The 26,149-nt window shown below is 36.3% G+C and overlaps 1 protein-coding gene across 2 annotated transcripts in view; it reads left to right on the forward strand.

Annotated features, from left to right (window-relative positions):
* The window catches only part of Col4a5 (collagen type IV alpha 5 chain), a 195,768-nt gene that overhangs the window by 128,240 nt on the left and 41,379 nt on the right, over window positions 1–26,149 (forward strand). For both annotated transcript variants that reach the window (XM_041636781.1, XM_041636782.1), the window contains exons 28-36: window positions 1,426–1,523; window positions 3,017–3,167; window positions 15,573–15,686; window positions 18,373–18,540; window positions 19,458–19,547; window positions 19,994–20,143; window positions 23,704–23,802; window positions 25,029–25,118; window positions 25,869–26,008. In XM_041636781.1, the coding sequence (XP_041492715.1) occupies window positions 1,426–1,523; window positions 3,017–3,167; window positions 15,573–15,686; window positions 18,373–18,540; window positions 19,458–19,547; window positions 19,994–20,143; window positions 23,704–23,802; window positions 25,029–25,118; window positions 25,869–26,008 (1,100 nt within the window). The remainder of the gene's footprint in view (window positions 1–1,425; window positions 1,524–3,016; window positions 3,168–15,572; window positions 15,687–18,372; window positions 18,541–19,457; window positions 19,548–19,993; window positions 20,144–23,703; window positions 23,803–25,028; window positions 25,119–25,868; window positions 26,009–26,149) is intronic.

Raw genomic sequence — 26,149 nt, forward strand, 5'->3', positions numbered from 1 at the left:
CAAGAGCAGCTTCTTTATTCATTAACCAATAAAAGCAACACATATTCAGAAAAGACTTCCCATACCATTTCCCCCTTTCTGTTTAAATAAAAAGAAAAGTTTTACTTTTAACATAGTAAAATTACACATGCAAAGCAGGTGTCAAGCAAGAATTACAGTTTTTATATCTACTTTATATTTTATCATAACTAAAGAAAAATATAACTATCTATCTATTCTTCAACTTTATCTAAGACTCTAGAAGGATATAATATTACCTAAGTAAACAGGAAGTGCATTGTAAGCAACTTCCAAAACTCTATAATTGACAAAGACATCTTGCTGCCTGGACAGTCACAAGCCAAACATCCATACACATGAAATTAAAATAATAAGAAAAATAAAATATTAAAAAGAGAGTCACTACATGCACCATAATTTTGGAGGCAAGGTCTTTCTTTGAACCTGGAGTTCATTTTGTAAAACAATCTAGTGTCAAAACTATCTACAGTGCTTAGTCTTACTGAAACTTGATATACCATAGTTTAATGATACTCATAGGAGACCTACCCTTTCCTGGATGGAGATGGAAGAGGAGTGGATTGGGGGAAGGGAAGGGGAATAGGAGAGTGGGACTGGGAGAGGTGAATTGGGGGAGGCTACAGCCAGGATATAAAATAAATAGATAAATAAAAAACTATCTGCATTTCAGAGATGCAGAAATTATCTTGTGCTAAAGAACATCACAGGAATTCTTGCATTTTGTGTTCATTGTATTCTCTGAGCTTAGAATAGTTCCTGGGAATATAGCAAGCACTAAATAGACATGTAATGAATTAATAGATTGTATTAATCAAAAAAACAGATTCACTGTACACATACACATTATTTTATCCCAAGTTAAATATTCCCTTGATTTATCGAAATTTTGGGGTTTATTTTCTATAGTTCTGCTTTATTATTCTCATGAGTAGCAACACAGCCCCTTTTGTAATGACAATTCTCACTTCTACCAAATACTTTTATTAAAATATCAGATCTGATTCTATGTGTCAGTTCTTATGTAACACATGAGTTGCATTTAGCTCATCTGTAAAGGTCCATGATAGACATTCTGCCACTCTACCTCTTGATGTAAGCAGAAGGGAAGTTCTGTATTTTTATGTGGCATTCATTCACTATGTTTAGTTCTGACTTATTCTATATTCTTTAGGAGAATGTATCTTCTTATACACCCATTTCTCTGTGGAAATGAAAGACTAAAGTGGGTGAGAGATAATCGCAAATATATATCTATTAGGCCTGGTTCTGAGTAGACATACAGAATGTCCATGTACTTTTAATGAGTTGTTGTGTAAAGCATGATTAGGGAGAGGAGAATGTAACTATCTTTTTTAAAGTTTGTTCTTCCTGTGAATTAAAAAAAAAAGTCTTGCTGTTTTGCAGGTTTCCCAGGAATTCCGGGACCTCCAGGAGCACCTGGAACACCTGGAAGAATGGGTCCAGATGGCCCACCTGGGTCACCAGGCTTTCCAGGACCAAAGGTCTGGAAGTTTACTTTTAAAGTTTTATTTTTTAATCTTTTATGTATATGAGTATTTTGTCTGCATGCATATGAATGTGTACCATGTGTGTGCCTAGTGACTACATAGGTCAGAAGAGAGTCTCATGCGCCCTGGAACTGAAGTTACAGACAGTTGTTAACCACAATGTGGGTGCTGGGAATTGAACCTGGTTTTTCTACAAGAGCAGTCAATGTTCTTAACTGCTGAGCCATCTTTCTAGCCCCAGTTGGGAACATTTTAACTTGCCCCCCTTTTTTATTTTTTATTTTTGTCTATTCTACTGTCCTTAGTCCCATTTCCTATTTTGAGTTAGACATTGGCCCAGGTCTTAATTATATTGAAAGAAGTTAACTATATTTTCATTTAAAAATAAAATATCTAATCCCAAGCCATATTGGAACAAAAGGTAATATTTAGATCCCAAAAGTTTCGGACCTTTGTTTAGACAAGTGGGCTGTTAGATTAGATGGAAGAATCCAATGATCAGCTTTACCTGTGCTTATATATATAAACAGTAACCCATTTCCTACTTGCCATACCTGCGTGATGATTGGTGAGATTGTGCTGGGTGTATTAAGTCATTTCTGTATTGCTTCTTCTGTTCCAATTCCACCAAAGACACATAAAGCAAATCACTGCTATTGGGTACTACTAATAAATATCTCCCTTAATACTCCTTCTATTGTATCTTATTTAACCTCAAACACTTTTCAGTCAGCCTTCAGCCAACTGCTGCATGTGTAATTATTTTGACTCTTCTTGTAGTTTCTGTACTTAAATGATTTAATCGCGCTGGATTTCATCATTATTACTTGTTTTCCATGGGAAAAACAGCTGATGGGCTCTCATGAGAAAACTACTTCTCTGTTGGCTTGTTTTTATTTTATAATGAACATTTTCAAATAAACACAAAAGCAAAAGAAGTAATATAATGAACTTTCATATATCTGTCACCCAGGCACAAAATTATTAAGATTTTAATAACATTTCCTTAATCTTTTCCTGTTTTTTTGGCGGGGGGTATTCTCATTTAACCCAAATCTCAAAAGTACATCATTTCACCTGAAATTGCTTCAATATTAATCTCTAACTAAATGGAAAATTTATACAGAAACCACAATGGCATTATAAGACTTAGGTAAATTTAAAATCATTATTTGGATGATCTAATTCTCAATCCATATTCACCTTTTCTCACTTGGGTAGAGTGTTATTTAATCGCATGCTCTTTTATTTAACTTTCTTATTTTGAAACCAGTCCAACGCATTGGATTTGATTTTACTAAACCCTGTTTCCTATCCTTCCAGATGTTTCCTCTAATATGCCCATTCCTTTTCATTTAATTATCCTCTCCTCACCATGGAAGAGAAGTATTACTTTGTATTCTCTGCTTTAAATTCTCTATAGTAAATGGTAAGCATCAGGAAAGTCACGGGACTTTTCCTTGTGTTTTGTTATGTGTATGCTTAAGGGAGAGCCAGGATTTGGGTTACCTGGGCCACCTGGGCCACCAGGATTCCCAGGTTTCAAAGGAACACCTGGTCCAAAAGGTGATCGTGGTTTTCCAGGACCTCCAGGTCCTCCAGGACGCACTGGCTTGGATGGGCTACCTGGACCAAAAGGTATGGAGGCTCTTGCTACTTCTCAATTTGCTTTAAACTTTTATTGATGTCGAAACCTTTAGAAAAGGTTAAGGGTCATAAGCCAGTTAACTGGAGAGCCCATGATGTTCTTCTGTTACTCTTATAATTTTGTTCATATTCTGATAGTTATTTTTAATCTTTGATTTTCTTGGAAAGGTAATACAAAGATATTTGCATATAAGTAACAGACCCTAGTGTGGTTCCATAGGCCAGTAATCTCACATAGGAGTCAGAGGCAGAAGGATCAGGAGTTCAAGGCCATTCTCATCTACTGAGTTTTACACTAGTCTAGGCTACAGAATAACCTGTCTCAGAAACAATTAAACAAACAGACAAACTGAAAGAAATATTTCTTTCACTTCATCCCCAATCCCCACTTTCTTCCTCCCCATCCCATATGTAATCTCAGTTTTGTTTCTTTTTCTCTGTTATTTCTCAACAAAAATACTAACTCTTAGGAAGTTTTCTCTTCATTTGTCAAAACAGAGGACATAATTGCCTTTTGCCTTTTCATGTGTTTTTTTTTTTGTATAATTTTATAATTTAGGAATCACTCCATGTCAGTGCTTGCAGCATTTAAAAGAATTTGGTGGCCTAGTATTGAATTACATGAGTATGCTATCAATTGCTACTTCTTAGAATGGATTTTTGCTCATCTTTTCTGATTACAAATAATGCCACATGTTATTTCAGATGTGTGCAGGTATAATAGTAGAGTAGAGGAGCAAAACTTAATTTCCTCATTAAAAAGTAAAAGTCTCTCAAGGTATTGTGAAATTTCTTTCAGTCTGTGCCATTGGCGTTCCTATCAGCAATGAATGAAAGCACTTCTTTTCCCCAATCACTTCTTGACTATTCTAAAACAAAACTAAACACAAACAAACAAACAAACCTCCTGATTTTTCTTGCCTGGTGGAAGTAAGTAGGTTTATCAGTATAATTTGTTTAAACTATGTCATTGTAAAGTTTTCAAATACACAGAAGCATTAAAGAATTGTACATCGAATGACCTGTCTACCTGCTGCTTGGACCCCGTGTATAACATTTTGTCTGCTTCCAAGTATTTTTAAATAAAATAATGTGAATATATGAACTAGAGATATAGCTCTACAGTAGAAAACATGCCTAGTATGTGAAAGGCCCCAGATTCAATCCTCTGTCCCAGAAATGGAAATTACACATATAATACAAGGTAGAAAAGACAACACAGTGACTGCTATATACATCCATCACTGATGTTCTACTATGAGTGTTTTACTAGACATACATTTTACTATCCATATTTACTATACATCTGTCCACCTAACCATATCTCTATATATCTGTTGATTTCTTTTTGATGAATATCAAAACAATTGCAATAGCGGTGCATTCCCCCTGAATACTCAGGAGGTAAACAATCATTACAATTCCAAAGATGTCTACTTATATAGGTATTGTATGCCTATATAAAATCCACAGATGTATTTTCAGATTGACAGATGCTATTCAATATCATATAAATTTCTCAGGACTGGGAACACAGCTAATTGGTAGTGCATTTCCCCGTTATGCTCTAAGTTCTAGCGCGCGCGCGCACACACACACACACACACACACACACACACACACACATACATATCCTAGAAACTGTTCTTATTCCATTTTCCAGTCTCCAACATCTACACCAATATTGTTATAAGTGTTTTAAAATATATCATTATTCTGTCTGTTCTGGAGTCCTTGTAATTGGAGTCATGCAATATATACATTCTTGTAAAGCATCTTTCACTGAGCATGTTTTTTTTTTTAAAAAAAAAGCATCCACTGTGCTCATCACTAGTTCTTATTACTAAGAAATTACTAAGTAAAAAGATGACATTGCGAGGATACCTGGACTGTCTCAAGTAGCTGACTATTATGAGAGAAGCTATTAGAAGAGTTCTCTCATCTTTTAATGAATATATGTTTTCATTTTGATTAACCATGTAGCTAAGATTATAATTGTTGCTCATGTGTGTTCTTTCTCCAACATGGATGTGCCATTTAAAATTTACGCCAATACAGCATTAGTCGTCATTCTCTCCAGCACGAAAGTTTTACTTGCTTTGTGGTAATATCATAAATTACATTTTAATTTATATTTCTCTGATGACTAGGGGCATCCATCATTTTATCTGCTCTTGTGGATTTTTAGTTAGATATTTAAACACTTACCAGTTTGAATTGATGGACTGTGTTGTGTTTTATATTAAGTTGAATGTATTCCTAATATACCCTGAATGAATACTTGTGTTTTTTTCTAGAATAAACTCAGGAATAATTTTTTTCTCTGTTGGTTACCTACTCACATTTCCAGTGTGTTTGAATAAAAGTTTAAATTTTATTGTTTTTATTTTTATTTTTAATTTATGTTTTCTATTATTATCACCTTGTGCCTTGTGTAAGAAATACTTGTCAGCTCAGCACTGCCAAGGCATTGTCCTATTACTGTCTTAATCTCAAATAATTTGAGTGTATGTCATTGTATTTAAAATGGAAATCCAACAGTGAATTATGTGGGGATCTCTATCAAGTCAAATACTATATAAATATGGCTCTTTGTTCTTGTGTCAATCCTATTTCATTCATCTATTTCACTCTTCTTTAACTACTATCACATTGTGTATGTTATGGTAGCTATAGATTAATGTGTGAACTCCCATAATGTAAAAGTAAGTTTTGGGTTAAAATTTTAAACTATACTATGTACTTTGCCTTTCCTCTCAGCATAGTTCAAATGTACATGTTCCTTACTGTGAGTAAATTAACCATCACTTCATATTTTAAGAGCCTCATTTTCCCTGTGAACTATTGATATTATTTTCCATTTCTCGATTGCTTTAAAGTTCTTGAATTTGATGTTGATTATGAAAAGGAATAGGATTAACATAGCTGGCTTGGCTGGTTTTATTTCACTGGTCAGTTTGCAAGAAACAGAATTCTCATGGTCAATGTTTTGGAGACATAACTAAATTAACTCTATATTCCCAAAGATTTTTATTAAAGCAATATATATCTCCACTTAATTTTAGCCAGAATGGGTTTTGTTGTGAAAATCCCAAAAGTAGTCCAAGACAGCTTCTTCTTAAATAAATTCTTTTAGTAACACCTATATATCTTTTATTGACACTTACATTTCTTTTTTCCTTCTCAGTACAATTATATATTTATTTATTATCTTTACATTTATTTTACATACCATCCATATTTTGCTACACATATCTTCTGGCTCCCAGATCACTCTACCCACTTCCCATATACCACCTCTTATATCACTCTTTCTCCTTGAAGAAAGAAGCAGGCATCCCGTCGGAGTAAACAAAACATGTTTTATCAAGTTGAGGTTAGGTCCAAACTCTTCTCCCTGCTTCAAGATGCATCAAGCATAGCGAATAGGTTCTGAAAACTCAGATCTTGCCCCAGGGACATGATCTGAACCTACCACTAGAGGCGCCACAGCCACATAAAGCTATCCAACTGTCAGCTCCATACAGAGGACCTAGTTCAAAGAGTTATATATATTTTTTGAGAACAGGAAAGAGAGTTGATTCAAATAACAAGCTCCAGTTGAGACCTTCAAGCTTGTCCTTGTGATTAAAGGTCCATTGTCAGCAGTACAGGAGCTTTATAGACTCTGGATGATAGAGAAAGGAGATATTATAACCTCAGCTAAAAGAGGGTGGTGGTTTTCCAGGGTTGTTATGAAATATTTCATTAGCAATTAGGAGGCATTCATATGCACATGACTTATGGAGAGAGTGACTTCTTCAAAATTCAAAAGCATTTCTCAAAAAAAGGGAAACTTGCTAAGAATCCAGAGAATCTGTCATTTCACCTTGCCGTTGGCATGAAATATATGTAAGAATGTGTGTTTCTGAGAATGGGTGCCAATTTTTGAATCCTGTATATCTGTTTATGCATGTGTGTGTATATCTTTTAATAACACCTATATATCTATGACTAAATAAGTTTGAGGGACTGTAAATCACTTAAAGTTGTAGTGTTCTCCAACAGTTCATCTTTCTCATCTATAAGCCATGATTAAAAATTGCAAATCAAATTCAAGAAATTCCCTACTATATTTTGAGAAATAATTTATGAATAAATTAACTACATATTTGAAACATGTACTTTTTGTTACCATGAATTTATTTAATCTTTTAAAGGAAATTTAGGATTCCCATATTTTTAATAGTAAAATCTAAGTAGAATTTGGGATGGTTTGCTTTCTAGTTTGCTTTTGGTTTTGTTTTCGTTTTGAGACAAGAATTCTCCATGTAACCCAGGTTGTTGTTGAACTCATTATTCCTGTTCCCACCTCCCTAATGATAGGATCTCAGGTAGAAGTTATTGGGCACTGCTACTAGTACAGTTCTTAACGTACTAAAAGAATTAATATTTGGACATTTTTCTATATAAGTTCTTCATTTGTCTAGCAATTATTATGTTCATATCATGGATCGTGTTAATACTTAAGTCACTAAAAACGCAAAGGTATGAACTTTGCTCTTGAAAAATCTCAGAAGTTGCTCTCTACTATTAAAACAATCTAGATGAGTGGTTCCCCACCTTTCTAATTCTGCAGCTCTTTAATACAGTTCCTCATTCTGTAGTGACCCCAACCATAAAATTATTTCATTGCTACTTCATGACTTTAATTTTGCTACTGTTATGAATCGTTATGTAAATATTCAATATACAAGATCTCTGACATGAGACCCCAGGAGGTCAAGACCCCAGGAGGTTGAGAACCACTAGTATTGCTATAATAGCAGTTTTTTTCAATGTGTGTGCTAATAAAGTTTCAAATCAAATTTTGACAATAGTCAAAATTCAGCTAACACAGTACAGTAAAAAAAAAAAATTGCCCAACATGGCTGTGGTTTATGTTAAGTGGTAAATTACTTGTATGCATAATAATTTACTATACTATTTTGATTCTCAGGACCTATGTCTCCAAAATCTTCATTTATTAGACATATTTAGACCAATTAATAGATATTGAAATTAAATGACTAAACTGTAAAAGAAAGTTGGTATGTCATTTTCAAAACAATATAGATACCAACAATAAATTTAAAAAGTTAATAACTGTTTTGAAATCTCCATGTGGGTAAAAAAATATGCTCAAACCTGAATATCACGATTTCATTATACAAAAAAGAAAAAAGAATAAAAATGATGACTTTAGAAGCATTCTGTTTACCTCATATATTAATTTATTTCATTTGAAGGCTCTTGGAAGTATAGGAAATGACACTTCGCCTGAATCTTTTAAAAAGATAGTCTAATCAGCAGAAATAATATAGAAAATACTTTGACAAATGAAACAATATATTTGGAAACATTAGAAGTAAAAAATTTGATGGCAATAAAATGTGCATAATTTTTTCAAAATCAAGAAAATGTGTCTAATATATTTACAAGGAAAATATAAACTATTAATAGCAACTTAAAATTTTATAATTGATTTTTAATCCTATATATTAGTGGGAAGGCTTGCTATTGTCAATTTCCCCATTTATAATAAATATAAATTATTTTCAATGAGAATTTAAGAAATCATTCAGAAGCACTTCATGAAACTGATTTAGAAGCTCAGTAATTACCGAATACACATCAATGTATGATAAAATGCCACTGTGAACCTGTTCAGGAATAACGAGCGCACTAGTAGAAGTGTCTAAATCATACATATGTGCCTTCATAAACTTGGTATTTCACAGAAGTGTCTTCATTAGTCAGTAAGGAAAGGATGAATTCTTTCAAAATTGATATGAATAAATGATCTCATTAAATGAACACCTAATGCATAATATATAAAAAGAGGGCTTAGAGTTATAAATATTATAATTATGAAAAGTAAGTTTGAGATATAAGAAAATGATATTTTATATTATAAGTTTACAGAATTTCAGCAGCTCTTCTAAGTAGAGCAAATACAAAATTACAGATAGAAAATTGTAATGCTGTAATTTCCATCATTAGATGGTCTTGACTTTCCTCCCTTATCTAAGTAGTATGTATAGTACTTAGTCTTGGTATTATGTGGATGGATACAAAAATAAGATGCCCAGAATTCTAGTAGGAAAGTGTCAGGAATTTCTCAACATTGACATTTGTAGCCCATTTCACCCAATGAGAACAGGGAACCATTATTTTCCATACACACAAATTAACCACGAAAAGGCATAATCTTGGCTTAAACAAACCTTAGCAAATTAAAAACATATTTATTAAGAAGGTAATACCAGAAAAATTAAATAAGGAAATTATATCAGGAAGATAAATATGCTTGAGAAAATCATAACACTTAGAAACTATCTAGAGTATTTAAATAAACCAGCAATCAAAAGAGAAGCAATTAGGAAAATTAACAAGCATGTCTAATTGAGTGAAAATAAAGTAAAACATATCTAGTGGCTCAAAAAAGAAGTTTGTATGCTAAAGTTTATATTAAAAAAAAGAAAAACAAGCCTGGTGGTTCTGGTATATGCCTTTAATCCAAACACGTGGGAGGCAGAGGCAGACGGATCTCTGTGAGTTCAAGGCCAGCTTGGTCTACAGAGGGAGTTCCAGGATAATAGCCAAGGCTATAACACAGAGAAACCCTATTTTATTAAAAAAAAAGGCAACCCACTGACTGGGAGAAGATCTTCACCAACCCCACAACAGACAAAGGTCTGATCTCCAAAATATATAAAGAACTCAGGAAACTAGACTTTAAAATGCTAATTAACCCAATTTAAAAAATGGGGCACTGAACTGAACAGAGAATTCTCAACAGAAGAAGTTCAAATGGCCAAAAGACACTTAAGGTCATGCTCAACCTCCTTAGTGATCAGGGAAATGCAAATCAAAACAACTTTGAGATATCTTACACCTGTCAGAATGGCTAAAATCAAAAACACCAATGATAGCCTTTGCTGGAGAGAATGTGGAGTAAGGGGTACACTCATCCATTGATGGTGGAAATGCAAACTTGTGCAACCAATTTGGAAAGAAGTGTGGTGGTTTCTCAGGAAATTTGGGATCAACCTACCCCAGGACCCAGCAATACCACTCTTGGGAATATACCCAAGAGATGCCCGATCATACTACAAAAGTATTTGTTCAACTATGTTCATAGCAGCATTATTTGTAGTAGCCAGAACCTGGAAACAACCTAGATGCCCTTCAATGGAAGAATGGATGAAGAAAGTGTGGAATATATACATATTAGAGTACTACTCAGTGAAAAATAATTTTAAACAAAACTTTGGGACAGAAAGAAAATCAATTTTAGAGTATAGCTATTAGGAAACATATGCAAAAATAAAGTGTATTTTCACAAATTAAAAATAGATGAAAAAAGATTGTTTAAAATAGCACCAAATTTCTTTTTTTTTTTCAAAAACTTCTTTTTCCATATGTGATTAGTAAAACTCAAAGCACTGGAGGCTTTTATGGACTTTCCTAACCTGTGGCAGAGTACTAGCATCTCATCAATGTCTGTCAGTTGCATCTTCCCCAATGACTCTGTCAGTCTGCCACTCCTCTTTTGACATACCAGAGAGCGGAGCGCTCCTTACGGAGGACCCATACTTTAAATCACCTCCCACTATAGCTGCCGAGTGGGATCCAGATGTACACTTTCTGGATTCATCTTATATTTCCCTCATCTTACTTCTAATTCCATCGCACATCTCCCTCCACCCTCTGTCTTCTTAACCTTTCCTGATAGCATGGGGAAAAATGGTGTACTCGCCAAGGCCTTGTGTTGGAAGAGTTTGGGAGCAGATGTGAAAAGATCTACCTGCATGTCTAAGCGTTGTCCCTCGGCCACTTGTTTTGGCTCTCCATCTACCTCTGTAGTGTTCCTTCTTCTCATATCTAGAGACCAAACCTCCCCAACATTCCACAGAAGGTCCCATCTTTCTAGTGCAGATACACACACATGCCAAATTAAATAGAGAAACAAAATTCATGGCCAGTGAAGCCTGCTCCTCCATCTTTACTTTCTCCTCTATGTCCCCATAGTGGTCTAGGTAATCACCCATACCCATGCTTCCTATCTCTTCTTCCTACGTGTTCTTATTATGCATGTCTCTAAAATATGTGCAGTATTTATATGTAAAGAAAACTACAAAAATACCAATGCCACAAAACAAACTGAATGATATACTATGCTAATTACTTGCAGGAACAATTTTCTTAAGTTATCAAGTCTACACAAAATGAACTATAAACTAATCGTATCCTTAAGGAAAGCACGACAGAAGTTTGTAATTGTTCTAACATTTATGTGGAAAACCGAACAACCTATGGTAGTCAAAACAAATTAAGAAAATGCAATGTTGAAAAATTCAAAGAATTTGATTTAAGACTTGTTACCATCTGATAGTGGTTAACATATCTTGAAATATGTGAATGCAGACACACGAGATCTAGAAATAGATTTGTGTTTGATTCTTTGGTTGTGGAGCTAAGAATAAAATCCAAGCACTCGCATATGCTAAGCATGCACTCTAAGGGTGGGGTAAATTCTGTCCTTACAAATTTAAGTTTCAATAGAAAAAGAAGCCTTCTGATAAATAGTACATAAAATATTGTGTATATGTGCATGAAACAAGCAAATAAAACCCCCATTTCTACTTTTATCCCAGGATAGACTGTAGGCCCATACATAAAACATTTAGGACATAGCACTCCACCTTTTTTTCCTATAAAACATCAAACAGTAGAATATTTAAGATTTAGTGGGCCACATATTTTTTGTGCAACTTCTCTTGGATAACCCCACGTAATCTTGTTTCTCTCATTTATGTGGCAAATAAGTGACAAAAGAAGCAAAGAAGGAGGGACTGATTTTGGTTAACCAGTTCTAGGGTACAGTCCATTATGAAGGGGAAGTCATGACAGCAAGAGCTCAGGGCAGCTGTTCTCACTGCGTCGATTTTTGGGAAGCAAAGAGATGAAAGTGCTTGGCTCATTTTCTCCTTTTCAGAGTCAGAGACAACAGCTCATTGAATGGTGTCAGGCACATTTAGGATGAATCTTCTCCCCTTCATCTAATCTAAATAATGCCCTACAGTCTAGAGTCTTGGTTCTAAATCTTGTCAAGTTAATAATCAATATTAAACATTGTAAGTTATGGAAAAAGTATCCTCAGCTTATAGACAGTGGAACCACAGGTGTATAGGTCAAATTTAGCTTTCTTTTTAATTTTTTTAAAATTTTATTTATTTATTACATGTATAGTATTCTCAATATTCTATCTGCAGGCCAGAAGAGGGCACCAGATTTCATTACAGATGGTTGTGAGCCATCATGTGATTGCTGGGAATTGAACTCAGGACCTTTAGAAGAGCAGGAAGTGCCCTTAACAGCTGAGGCATCTCTCCAGCCCCTTAGCTTTCTTTTAAGTGAAAGCATAGGAGAAAAATCTTTCTGATCATAACCTAGACAAAAACTGTTAGATAGAATACTAATAATCATAAAAAGGGAGACTACTAACTTGAACTTTATTAAAATAAAGTATTTTTATATCATATCTAGGGAACTATTTGTAAGCAGAAAATATAAAAATACATAAAACTCAGCAGTCAGAAAACAACAACTACATTAAAAAGTCGAGTCAGAAAGCATTGGCATCTACTTAAACAGATATTTATATTTTACCACAAAAGACAACCAAATGATAAGCAATTACATATAAGAACTTCAATGTAGACATCTGCAAAATATAAGTTCAAACTACAGTGAGATAGATACATGACTATAAGAATTGGCTTTCTTGAGATATCTTTATTGAGGGAGCCATTATAGAGTTAGCAGAAACCTGGCTCTAGAGAAAGTCCCAGGAACCCACAAAGATGATCCCGCCGAAGTCCCTAAGCAATAGAGATGAGGGGGCCCAATCTTGACTTGTCCTGTAGTCAGACTGATGACTATCTTAAATATCACCATGGAACCTTCATCCAGCAACTGATGTAGTCAAAGGCAGAGACCCACATCGGAGAACTGGACTGAACTCCCAAGGTCCAATTAAGAGTGGAAGGAATGAGAATATGAGCTAAGAGGTCAAGATCATGATGGGTTCACCCACTGAAATAGTCTAGCTGAGCTAATGGGAGCTCACCAACTCCAGCTAGACTGGAAAGGAACAAGCATAGGATCAACTAGGCCCTCTGAATGTGGTTGACAGTTGCATGGCTGGGGCAGACTGAGGGGACACTGGCAGTGGCATCAGGATTTATCCCTACTGCATGTACTGGCTTTTTGGGATCCCATTCTCTTTGGATGGGTACCTTTCTCAGCCTAAATATAGTAGGGAGGGCCTTGAACCTTCCACAAAGCAATATGCCTCTCTGATGATTAGATCGGGGTGGAGTGGGAGGGTATGTGGAGGGTATGGGAGGAAGAGAGGAAGTGGGAACTTGAATTGGTTTTTTTCAATCTAATAAATTAAAAAAAGAATTGGCTTTCTTTTCAAGAACAAGAAAACTGCCACCAAGTATGTGGAATAACTGAGTTTTTCTTATAGCTAGTTACAATGCAAAACAGTGCAGCCACTTTGCGAGTTATTTTAGTCTCTAGTACAGAAACCAAAAGCAAGCTTAGTTTCACTTTGAAAGTTTTGTGCCAATGTATTAGGAAGGAAAGCATGCTCTTACACTCTTAAACTGCAGGCCCATTTCTAGGTATTTACAAAAGAAAACTATGAAACTTCGCATAAAAATCTGTGAGTCTACATTCATAGGCGCTAATTCATAATCAACAAGAATTGGCAACAGCCCAAATGTCCATCAAACAACAAAGACTAACACAGTGTAATGTATTTATACAATGAAATATTTGATTTGTGGTGTTAGGAATCAAGTCCAGGACCTCGTGCATGCTAAACATTCACTCTAACTGCTGACATAAATCTCAGCCCGACATGTATCTTTCAAAAATTTACACAGTCAATTTCAATAGGAAAATAAATCTTTGCAACAAACAGTGCTAACATGATTGGATATCTGTATACACAATAAGCATAAATGAATCTTACATCATCATATTAAGTGAAAAAAGACATACTCAAGGGACAACATACTGCATGATTGCATTTATGGCATTCTGGAAATGGAAAACTTGGAAGAAATAAAGTGGAACAGTAGCTGCAAGAAAACTGACATGTGGGAAAGGACCAACAACCGATGACAGGTGCTTCTGAGGATCGATGAATCAGTTCTAAAGCTGGATTACAGTGCCTCTTATATGGCTGTATACATTTGTCAGAGCTCATCCAAGGATTCTCTGAAGGAGCAGGTTGTTTTCTTTTAAATACACTGTTTTTATTAATTCTTTAGAAATGTATGCATACTATGTAGGTTTCCCACTCCTGCCTATAACACCTTTGAGATCCATCCTTCACCTACCTCTCCATGCCTCCAAACTTCATGTCCTCTATTAAAAAAGAAATAATCTCCTGGGTCTAACTTGTGCTGCTCCTATGCTCATGAGTCCATTAGAATATGAACAGCCTACCAGGGGCCACACCCTTAAAGAAAACTGACTTTCCCTTCCCCAGAAGCCATCAACTGCCAGTAACTCCTCAACTAGGGATGGTGGCACATGAGCCCCTGTCCCCTCTATACAGGAACGTCCATTGGTTTGATCTTGTCATGTCCCTAAGTGCAGCTGTCCTGGCATCTGCAGAAGACACTCATTTTCTCTAGTCCTTCCTGACTCCTGGCTCGTGCAATCATTCCACTCCCTCTTCCTCAGTGTTCTCTCAGTAAATCTTAATAGATAAAATAATTTTTGACAAAGTGTAAATGATAGCAAATGCAGAGAGTGAAAAGTTTCTAATGTCAAAATATTTTAGGCAAGGTGGGGAGAAGCTGGAGCACATTTTCAGCCATATGGCCTTGAGTTAATAACAGGAAGATGCTGATGTTTATCTGTTTAAAAACTATAAGTGATTAAATACTATGTTTTCTTAAGAGTTGCACAGTATAAATTACAGATAGTAAGAAGGCATAGGTTAGAACCTTTTGTGCATTTTAGAGAGTTGAGACAGATGCTGAACTTGACTACTTGCCTTGTGTTAAATAAGTAACTATTAATGGGACTTCTGTTTGGGTACTTATTTTTACTTTTCTTTCTGGATAAATTAGTCTTATTGCATTGTATGCCATTTTGTTGATTTCACTAGAAGGCCTGCTCTTTCCTGAAAGGAAACAGGAGAATTGTGGATATAGGAGAGAAGGGTGATGAGGAGAACACCAGAAGGAGGGGAGGGAGAGGAAACTGTGGTCGGATGTAATGTATGAGAGAATAAAGAAAAAGAGGGAAGCTGTTGTTTTTAACATGTAAACTGTTTTTTTTTATAAGGTGATGTTGGATCAAATGGACAGCCTGGCCCAATAGGGCCTCCTGGACTGCCAGGAATTGGTATTCAGGGACCACCAGGACTACCAGGAACTCCAGGGCCAATCGGCCAACCTGGTAAGATCACAGTAAATGTGCCTCTTATAGGACATGCAGCGCATATGAATGCCTTCCAGCAAAGTGATTTAAGAAGTAATTTATGCATGTATATAATTTTATAAAATTTTGAATTATAGATCACAGCATAAGAGCTAATTTAATACTTAATGTTTCTCTTCTCTGTTCACCTAAAAGCCATTTATTTCTAATAGCATGAATTGATAATTACACGGTTACCCTTGGCATATAATCATTGGACAATACAGTTTTAGAAACATAGACCTCAAACTGTTAGTGCTGATTATTTCAGAGCGGAGTAGCTATAATGCAATAATATACAAGACTTTCATGTAGAACTTTTTCATGCTATTAACACATAAAAGCCATAATTAAGGTTCTACAAGAGTGTTCTGTAAAAATATATCACAGGTATTTTGTTTCCTTTTATTTGATTCCCTCCTCCTTCTCTTTTTCTCCTAGACTGGGAATAATTTTATAACTGAGAACACTAAGCATTTTTAAAAAATTAGCTACTCAGGTTTTGTGAATATGTAGCCTAGTGATTTTGCCTCCATAGAGTAGTAATTGTATGGCTTTTCTGTATTTGTACAAGAGTCTATGCGAATTGTGGATTTTCTGTTTACTCGGGTATAGTAAGGCCCATCCTCAGGCCTGAATTTAGTATTTCAAAATATTGTAATAGCTCATAAAGTGAAAACAAATATGAAATGTTTAACTGTTTTAAATTCACATGAACATATCAGAAAGTTGAGCACAATTCAGATGAACATGTAATTCCTTTGAACACATAGACCTTCAATGATACTTGATATGTTGTCTGTCATTGCATTAAAAAATCTCAAAACAGTGGTTAACAGTATCAAATGCCCATAAAGGCTATTTTTATTCATGTACTATTTTAAAACTCGATTTGAAGGCATGCTGTACCTTTTTATGGCCCCTGACATGTCGTTACTGATTGAAGGCATTAAAAAAAAACTGGGAGGCAAGCTTTAAACAAAGGTCCTATAAATAGTTGCTTCATCGTTCAAGGCAAAAACACTTTGCCCAACCTGAATAGCAGCAGGATCGTGAAGAAAAACAAAAAGGATTGTTAGTTTGGGCCTTACAGATGTCACCTGCTATTTCACAATGAAAGATAAAATGAATTTATCACTTCTGTTATGTTTTATTGTTTCTTGAAAAAGTGAATGGCTGTAGAGAAGCAGTTTGAATTCATACATCATAGCTGAATGAAAATAAAACATTAATAAGAATCTTAATAAAATACAAAGTGTTAATATGTACTTTTTAATTGTACCTAATAACTTGCAATTGTTTTATTTATTAAGTCATCTAATAGTCTATTTCTGTGTCACTTTTTCCTTCCCTCCTCGGATAGCATATATACACATATTGATCATAAAGACTGCATAGGATCAGAACAATGCAAATTAACACATTTTAATTTACTTTCATATATTAGCCTATAATTTTTTTCTTTGACATAGACTTTATAGCTAAACTAATAGCATTAACAGCTAATAAAAGTTAGTATAAAAATTATTCAAGCCGGGTGGTGGTGGCGCACGCCTTTAATCCCAGCACTTGGGAGGCAGAGGCAGGCAGATCTGTGTGAGTTCAAGGCCAGCCTGGTCTACAAGAGCTAGTTCCAGGACAGGAACCAAAAGCTACAGAGAAACCCTGTCTTGAAAAATCCAAAAAAAAAATTATTCAATACACTCTCAATATATAAGTTTTCAAATCATATTTTTATTATTCATGGAACATGTATTTATTTTTAAAGTAAATTTTATTAACATCACCAAAGCAGAGTACTAACTTCACCCATTTTTAATTATCTTGATTCTTAAATGGTAAAGTGATCAGCAAGAATATTACTATTATCTTACTAACCCTGAGTTATAGTGCATGACTGAAACTGCCAGAAGCTTATTAATATACTTATTTCATTTTCTAATAAAAAATTAATACAAAATACTAAGAACTGATAGTATCATATTATTAAACAACACGTAAGACAAAGCCAAAATTAGATCCAAACAAACTCACTTATTTGGTAACTATTTAGAAGGGTCAACATAATATGTACTAATAATTGATGCCTATTATCTTGACCCCCTCTAAATAACTATCAAATAATGGAACAGTGAAAATCTAGCTGTGGTCGGTGTGTCAGTGACAAATCATAAGATATTAAAAATTTATAATGAGATAAACAATGAAGAATATGCATTCAAAGTTCTACAACAATTTAATGTTATAATGCTATTTATTGAATATCCAACCAGAAAACTGTGCTCTTATTTCATGGTTTTGGTATTTTTTGTAGTTTATTAAAAAGTTAGTCAACAATGAACTAAGGATTTTTAAGAATTGGTTTTTTATAATAATAAAAATAGTTTTGTATTTTGAATGAGTCTTCCTCATGACTCTGACAATGACTTGAAACATACCTTTTTTAAAAAGTAATTTGAGAAAACCATCTTAAAGAAATATGATTTAAAGTGTTAATGCTCCATCTTCTTTAGTCATTCTTACATGAACAATGCCAAAGAGTCTCTAATGTACTCTCTTAGGTTTATCATATGCAGATCCTATCAGTTCTTTATGAGAAAAATAACCAGATCCATTGCTTAGAAACTGCTTCAATACTTTCTCATGATAATGTTTTGTAAACCAGGCTTAAATGGAATACCAGGAGAGAAGGGAGATCCAGGACCTCCGGGGTTTGATGTTCCAGGACCACCAGGAGACAGAGGTAGTCCAGGGCCCCCTGGAATCCCTGGCCTCATAGGACCTCCAGGATCACCCGGTCTCCCAGGAAAAGCAGGTGTTCCTGGATTTCCAGGTAGTATTTAATGATTTGTCTGACTGAGGATAAATGAAACTAATATTATTATGACTCTGACAAATAATTTTCATATTGTGTTTTACAAATTGACACTATCTATTAAGGAAGAGCGTTAAGTGTATGAATGTTGGAAACTCGGTTTCCTTTTTGCTCTATACTCTTATTCTGTGTGACAGTACCAGTTATGTATTACTATATAATAAATGATCCAAATTGTGATTGTTTAAAGCTACTTTTCAAACTCTTTGCTCAAGATTCTGTGGGTCAGAAATCAAGGGGTTTTTACCAGATTATTTACCAGATTATTTTTTGTAATTCATATGACTTCCACAAGAATGTCTGGAGTTGAAGAATCCAGTTCTATAATGACAGTTTTCTGATGCTTGGGTCTTTTGTAGCTCATGTGCCATCTGATCATTCATAATGCCTCTTCTCATCCTTGTAACTTCCCTCCATTGAAAGTGACTTCCCTAAGAAAGAATTTCATGAGGTAAAACTGAGGTCCTAGAGAGAGAGATCTCAGTGGTTAAAGGCACTGACTGCTCTTCCAGAGAACTGGGGATCGATTCCCAGCACCCACATGGTAGCTCACAATTTTAACAACAGTCCTAGGGGATGCAGTACCCTCTTCTGGCCTCTGCAGGTTCTGCATGCACGTGGTGCACATACATTCATCCAAAACACCCATACACATAGATAGATAGATAGATAGATAGATAGATAGATAGATAGATAGATAGATAGATAGATAGATAGGTGCTTTTTGGTGAGAAAAGTGAGAAAGAGCAAGATAGAGGGAGTGGAAGAAGGAGAGGGGAAGAAAGAGAGACAGAGGTGGACAGAGACAGAGGGAGAGAAAGAGAGGCTTTCCAAAGTCCAAAAACACAAAATGTACTCACTGATATTTTCTAAAGGTGCCAAAGGAGAAATAGGTATGATGGGACTTCCGGGCCCACCAGGACCTTTGGGAATTCCCGGCAGAAGTGGTGCTCCTGGTATTAAAGGTAAGAACTGGAGTTTAGTGACAGTTATGTGTGACAAAGGAAATGAAACATTGTGTTCTACCAATACAGGTTTTGTTTTTCCTATTTTAAGACCAGCAATGCTTAGTGTTTTATTTCTTTGTGGTTTGTCAATTAAAAAGTCTTGTTTTCAGTTTGATGACATACTTAATCTGTATACCTGAAACATTGTACATGCTTAGTCCCTAATCTGAGAATTAAGCTTCAGGTTTTTCTAATGGCAAGCCTTTAACGGTCATCCAAGAATTCCGTACAGCAGAGAGATTACCGGACTTTTTAAATATGTATGCGCTCAAGTAATTCATTGGCAGACATCAAGTTACACAAATGTTTTTAGAGCTTAGATGTCTACCTAGTTATGAGACAAGTGACGATTTTACATGCATTAATTATGGATGGACAAATTTAGTGTTCTTTGTTGATTTTAGGTGATGATGGCATGCAAGGTCAACCAGGTCTTCCGGGCCCCGCAGGAGAAAAAGGTGGTAAAGGAGAACCTGGCCTTCCAGGTCCTCCTGGACCAATGGATCCAGATTTCCTGGGTTCAAAAGGAGAGAAGGGTGAGCCTGGCTTACCAGGTAGGTGAATGGATGGATTCACAAATACATTATTTTTGCATATGTGAAGTTAAATTTTGAGGAGGATACTGGATAACAAACACAGTCCCACATGGATGCTAGCACATGCTCTTTTACCATACTACATACCCAGTCCCTGAAATCTGACTTTACACATATTTATCCATTTATACATGTATATATGCATGTATGTATGTATGTATGTATGTATGTATGTATGTATGTATGTATGATTGTGTGTGTCTCACTGGATGTGTAGAAGTCAAAGAACTACTTTCAGCAGTTAGTTTCCTCCATCCTCATTGTGAATTCCAGGAACTGAACTCAGGTTATTGGGCTTTTCACAAAACACCTTTACCTACTGAGCCATCTTGCTTGGCCTCTGACATTTTATTTTAAGTATCAGAGAAGTAGCTTGGAGTTACTCAACTCAACAAGTCAATTGTCAATATTCACAATTTTGGTAGTGAATATTTCATTTGATTCATGGTGTTTCATTGATTAGCTTTCTGCTTGAATATTTTCTTTGTCATTTACCTGTCATGAGCTACAGGATTTTTAAAAATTTTTTTTTATTGAAAAAATTTCTGCCTCCTTCCCACCTCCTATTTCCCCCCTCCCCCCACTCCTCTCCCCTCACTCCACTCCTCTCCCTCTCCCCCCATTCCTTTACCCCTCCCTCTCCAGTCCAAAGAGCAGTCAGGGTTCCCTGCCCTGTGGGAAGTCCAGGGTCCTCCCCACTCCATCCAGGTCTAGGAAGGTGAGCATCCAAACAGGCTAGGTTCCCACAAAGCCAGTTCATGCAGTAGGATCAAAACCCAGTACCATTGTCTTTGGTTTCTTATCAGCCCTCCTTGTCTGCCATGTTCAGAGAGCCCAGTTTTATCCCCTGCTTTTTCAGTCCCAGTCCAGCTGGTCTTGGTGAGCTCCCAATAGGTCAGCCCCACTGTCTCAGTAGGTGGGTGCACCCCTCGCGGTCCTGACTTTCTTTTTTTTTTTTTTTTTTTTGCTTTTAAATTTTTTTTTATTTTTTTTTTATTGAGAAAAGGAGAAAAAAAACATAAACAAAAAACAAGTTTCCACCTCCTCCCAGCCTCCCATTTCCCTCCCCTTCCTCCCACCCTTCTCCCCAGCCCCCTACTCCTCTCCCCCTCCCTCTCCAGTCCACAGAGCAGTCCGGGTTCCCTGCCCTGTGGTAAGTCCTAGGTCCTCCCCCCTCCGTCCATGTCTAGGAAGGTGAACATCCAAACTGGCTAGGCTCCCACAAGCGCCCAAGATGAGGTTCCCAGTTAGTTCCTTGGGCAGCTGAAGATAGGTCCTGACTTTCTTGCTCATGTTCTCCCTCCTTCTGCTCCTCATTTGGACCTTGGGAGCTCAGTCCAGTGCTCCAATGTGGGTCTCTGCCTCTATCTCCATCCATCGCCAGATGAAGGTTCTATGATGATATGCAAGATATTCATCAAGATGTGGGGAACTGGGGAGATGGCTCAGTGAATTGAGGATTTGTTACACAAGCAAGAAACTGAATTTGAATCCCCAGAACCCACATGAAAGTAAAGCAGGCACATACCTGTAATCCTAGCACTTTTAAGGCAGAAATAGGAGAACTCTGGGAAGACCTTTGAATTCAGTGAGAGACCTGTCCTCAATAAACAAAATTTCAACTCTGGGCCTCTATATGCACATGTAAACAGATATGTGCGAACAAACATACGAACATGTAGATACACACATATACACACATACATACATACATGTACTCATAAGTAAAACAGACTTAAATCACTACCTTCAGGATTTCCAGAAGTACCACATGAGTACAGAAGAGAAGTCACTATACTTTGGAACAGCATTTGGTATTTAGAAAATGTAGTGTTCTTTTCTATTTTTTTCCTTTGAGACCAAATGAAGCTGAATAGTATAATGTTGTACATAACAGGTTTTAAATTGTAACACTATTCATTTCTTTTTATAGGAAAACAACATGGTTCATCAAAACTATCACAAAACATAAATATACATAAATTAATATAAGGCACCTGTAGCAAAGAAACATATTTTTTGAAAAAGAACTAAACTTTTAAACATTATGAAACCTTAAAATTAGTCATTAATTTGTAGCTTTTAGTACCTTTGCAGTTCGTTTTCTGTTATATTAATGTGGTCAACTGTGCATGTATGTGTGTAAACAAGTATTAGCTTCTCATTGAGCATGCTGAAAATTTTCCTTAAAAATGATTTCTTATACTGGAGCTTTTCACAAAGTACCCAAAGAGGCAGGGATATATAAATTTTAGGATGACTAAAATGAAATGTCTTTCCTGGGTATTTCTTCTTTTAACAATCAGTTTTTGATTGATTGATTGGTGGACTGGTATGTATGCACATGTATAGGCTGCAGTTCCCATGCAAATGTCAGAGGACAACTTCTAGTAGTGAGTTCTCCTGCTCACTATGTGGGCTCTGGAGGATGAACTCAGGTCTTCAGGCTTGGTGGCTTGTTCCATTATCCACTGAGTAATCTTACCAGTTTCTGGAGTTATTATTTTACTAGGCTTCTTTTATTTTTAGCCATGTTTTCTGAATTATAGGAGTGGAAAAATATTCTTGACTTCTACTGTAGGATTACTAATGATAAAATACTTTGAGATAGTTGGGAACAAAGAGGAAGTTGGCTCTTTTGGATAATCTGAATTTCTTGGTGGGAGATAGTAAAAACTGGAGAAACTAATAGTCCATAGTACATCAGGTTATCACCAATTTGGTACTGCTGCTGTTGCTACTGGTAGGCAGGGCTAGGCATTGAACATTATTTTGTTGTTGTTCTGGTTTGAAGTACCGGGGATCAAACCCAATGATAGGCAAGTTCTCACTGAGCTACACACCCCATTACTCTCCAGGGGCATCTTGATAATCCATGTTCCATATCTGCATCATGCTAGAAGCAAAGATGCTGCACAACTGCCACTGCCAGATCTAAGAAAGTTTGTTAAATTATTGCCAAAATGAAAGCAGACACCCTGCCGAGCATCCTTACCCTCCCAAGTGCTGTGTAAGAGATGGTTTCTTTCCATCTTTTCTTCCCTAGGCATCATCGTGAAGGTGATTTCTGCTGCATTTTTTGGTCATCTTTTCATTTTCATTTGTCCTAGGAATTTTCTCTTCTTGATTTGGGAAATCAAGTAGACTATCAGAAAAATGAGCTTTTGTCACAGAGAACAGAATTAGAGAAATGGTTCAAGAGCAGCAATCCCCCAACACACACACACACACACGCACACACACACACACACACACACACACACACGCACACACACACGCACACACACACGCACGCACGCACACACACACGTACACACACACGCACACACACACACACACACACACACACACACACACACACACACAGAGGGGGAGAGAGGGAGAATATGCCAGTTTCTCCTTTTCACTTACATACAGTTCAACACTTAAGCAGCTTTTTTTTTTTTTTTTTTTTGGCAAATCCGTTTAATTTGTTAGTAAGATTCAGCCTAACTTATTTTTATGCTTATCATTGAAAGGTGTTCCTGGACTTTCAGGACCAAAAGGCTACCAGGGTTTGCCTGGAGACCCAGGGCAACCTGGACTGACTGGACAACCCGGATCGCCAGGACTACCAGGTATGTAAGATAGAACCACTGTGGCATTTGGATAGCTGATTGTGATCTTTGGAAAAGTAATTGTGACCTCCTCATGTTCAGTGATGGTTTGGATCTGGTTGGGCTTGACAAAATTGTTGACATTTAGCCAAAGTTTCAACAGACAAAATATATAGGAGATTTTAGCTTGCTTATTCAGAGTCATAGTTTGCTCAGAGCAGAATATATGTAGAACTGTGGTTCAAGTAATGTGCTGTACTTTACTATAGACACGCCAGCATATAAATAAGACAACTATCTGGTTGGAGCCTGAATAAAATCACCTGTTCGAGTTGTTTTTGTTGTTGTTCTTTGTTTGTTTGTTGCCATCAGACAAGTCAGTCATTCTGCAATGTAAAATGATGATTGAAATTTTTGATTTTTAAAATTTCTGAGGACCAAAGTTCCCCAGGCCTCCTTGTAGTTTTTTTTTTTTTCTACAGAAATGCTCTTACAGTGACCAGTTCGCCTCAGTATTAGCTCACTTCTCAAAACTTTCAGCTGTTTGATTTTAGTTCAGCCCCTAAGAATAAAATGCAGCTGATCTTTGCCCTCTCAGAAGAGCCCTGAAGGTCGATCATTTGCCATCAAACCCATACCACATTATCTTGATGGATTGAGAAAGATAAATTTTCTCCTCGTTTCTTCCCAACATCTTCTGCATTCTCTTAAGCTGGAAGTCACCTGTGAAAGAAAAAAAAAACGACATATATGGTGGCCCTGGCAAACATGTAGGTGACATCACATAGCTCAAGCACCTGTGATGCTCTAAGACAAATCCTCAAACTCACCCAGGTCAATCCTGCATCTCTCCAGCAAACCACCAACCCTTATATCTCTCTGGCCTAATGAGAGAGGGGCTCTGTTATGACAGGGATCCATGACTGACATTTTATTAAACATTTTTTATATTGGATTTGTCTGTGAGAGCCGCCAAAATGGTAGCTATTGATATGCAGCAAATAGAACATGGAATGCATGGACTTGTTTTAGGAAAAGAACAAAGTGCTCAGGTAAAGTTACCTTTATTTTTCTGAAGTTGAATGTAAAGACCTGTATTAGCTTAATTATATCCCACTATGGTACTAACAAGAGTTCTGGAAAACCCCCTGACTATTTCATATTGAATTGTATCTGTGGACTTTAATACAATGAAACTTGTCCTTCCAGTCCCATGATGCCATTCGTTGTTTACATTACATTTCTAGGTCCCAAGGGTGACCCTGGTCTCCCTGGTCCACCGGGACTTACAGGGCCTCCTGGACTTAAAGGAAACATTGGTGACATGGGATTTCCTGGTGAGTGATGGAGGGTCATAGTCATTTTGTCCTATTAATATTCACTATCTTTTTTTCTTTGAGACAGTGTCTCATGTACCACAGGCTGCCATCAAACTTGCTGCATAGCTGGGGATGATCTTGAACTATCAAACTTGCTGCATAGCTGGGGATGATCTTGAACTTCTAGTCCTCCTGTATATTCCCCCGAAATACTGGGATTATAAGTACTTGACAACATGCAATGTTTATAATGTATTAAAGATTGAACAGCTTTATGCATATGAGGCAAACACTCTACCGACTGACCCCTGACCCAACCCTCATTTTTATGCCTTTTTTTTTTAATCAGAAAAGATTAAGTGGAAAGTCTGGGTCTGTATCAAAGTGTTAGTATGTAAAGAGGGCTGGGATTCCTCAGGAGATGGGAGAGGAGGCAGCTAATGTTGATAGAATAAGAGTAAGACACTCTCTAAAATAACCAATGAATAGAACTCTCACTACAAAAATGTAAAAGTGACTTAATAAGGGACAGAATTTGAAGAAATGAAAAAGTTAGAATTCACAGACATACCTATTCTCCAGCTTCTTCCCTTCCATTAAAATTTCTTTAGAAATAGGTTGTTATATAAACCTGTGCATGAAACTCACTATGTATACCCAGTTTGCACAAGTTTTTAAAAAGATCTTTTTGCTAAATCACATTCATCTTAGGTTTGCTGTGAATAAAGACTATTTTATTAAATATTTTACATTACATATTTTCAACAGGCCCTCAAGGTGTGGATGGGCCCCCTGGACCTCCTGGAGTTCCTGGACAACCTGGCTCTCCAGGGTTACCTGGCCAGAAAGGAAGTAAAGGAGATCCAGGTGTTTCAGGCATTGGTCTTCCCGGTCTTCCTGGTCCAAAGGTAATGCTATTCTGATCATGCATCTGAGAAGTTGTAGCTTTTCTTGAACTGTGCTTGTTTCTGATTCTTTACTAAACAAACTCCAGAAAGACAAGGCATATTCTGAGCAAAGAATTGTTACTTCAATCTTATCATAGGTTG

Source organism: Microtus oregoni, unplaced genomic scaffold (genome assembly GCF_018167655.1).
Source record: "Microtus oregoni isolate MIOR12 unplaced genomic scaffold, Mior012 000050F_005, whole genome shotgun sequence".
Lineage (NCBI taxonomy): Eukaryota > Metazoa > Chordata > Mammalia > Rodentia > Cricetidae > Microtus > Microtus oregoni.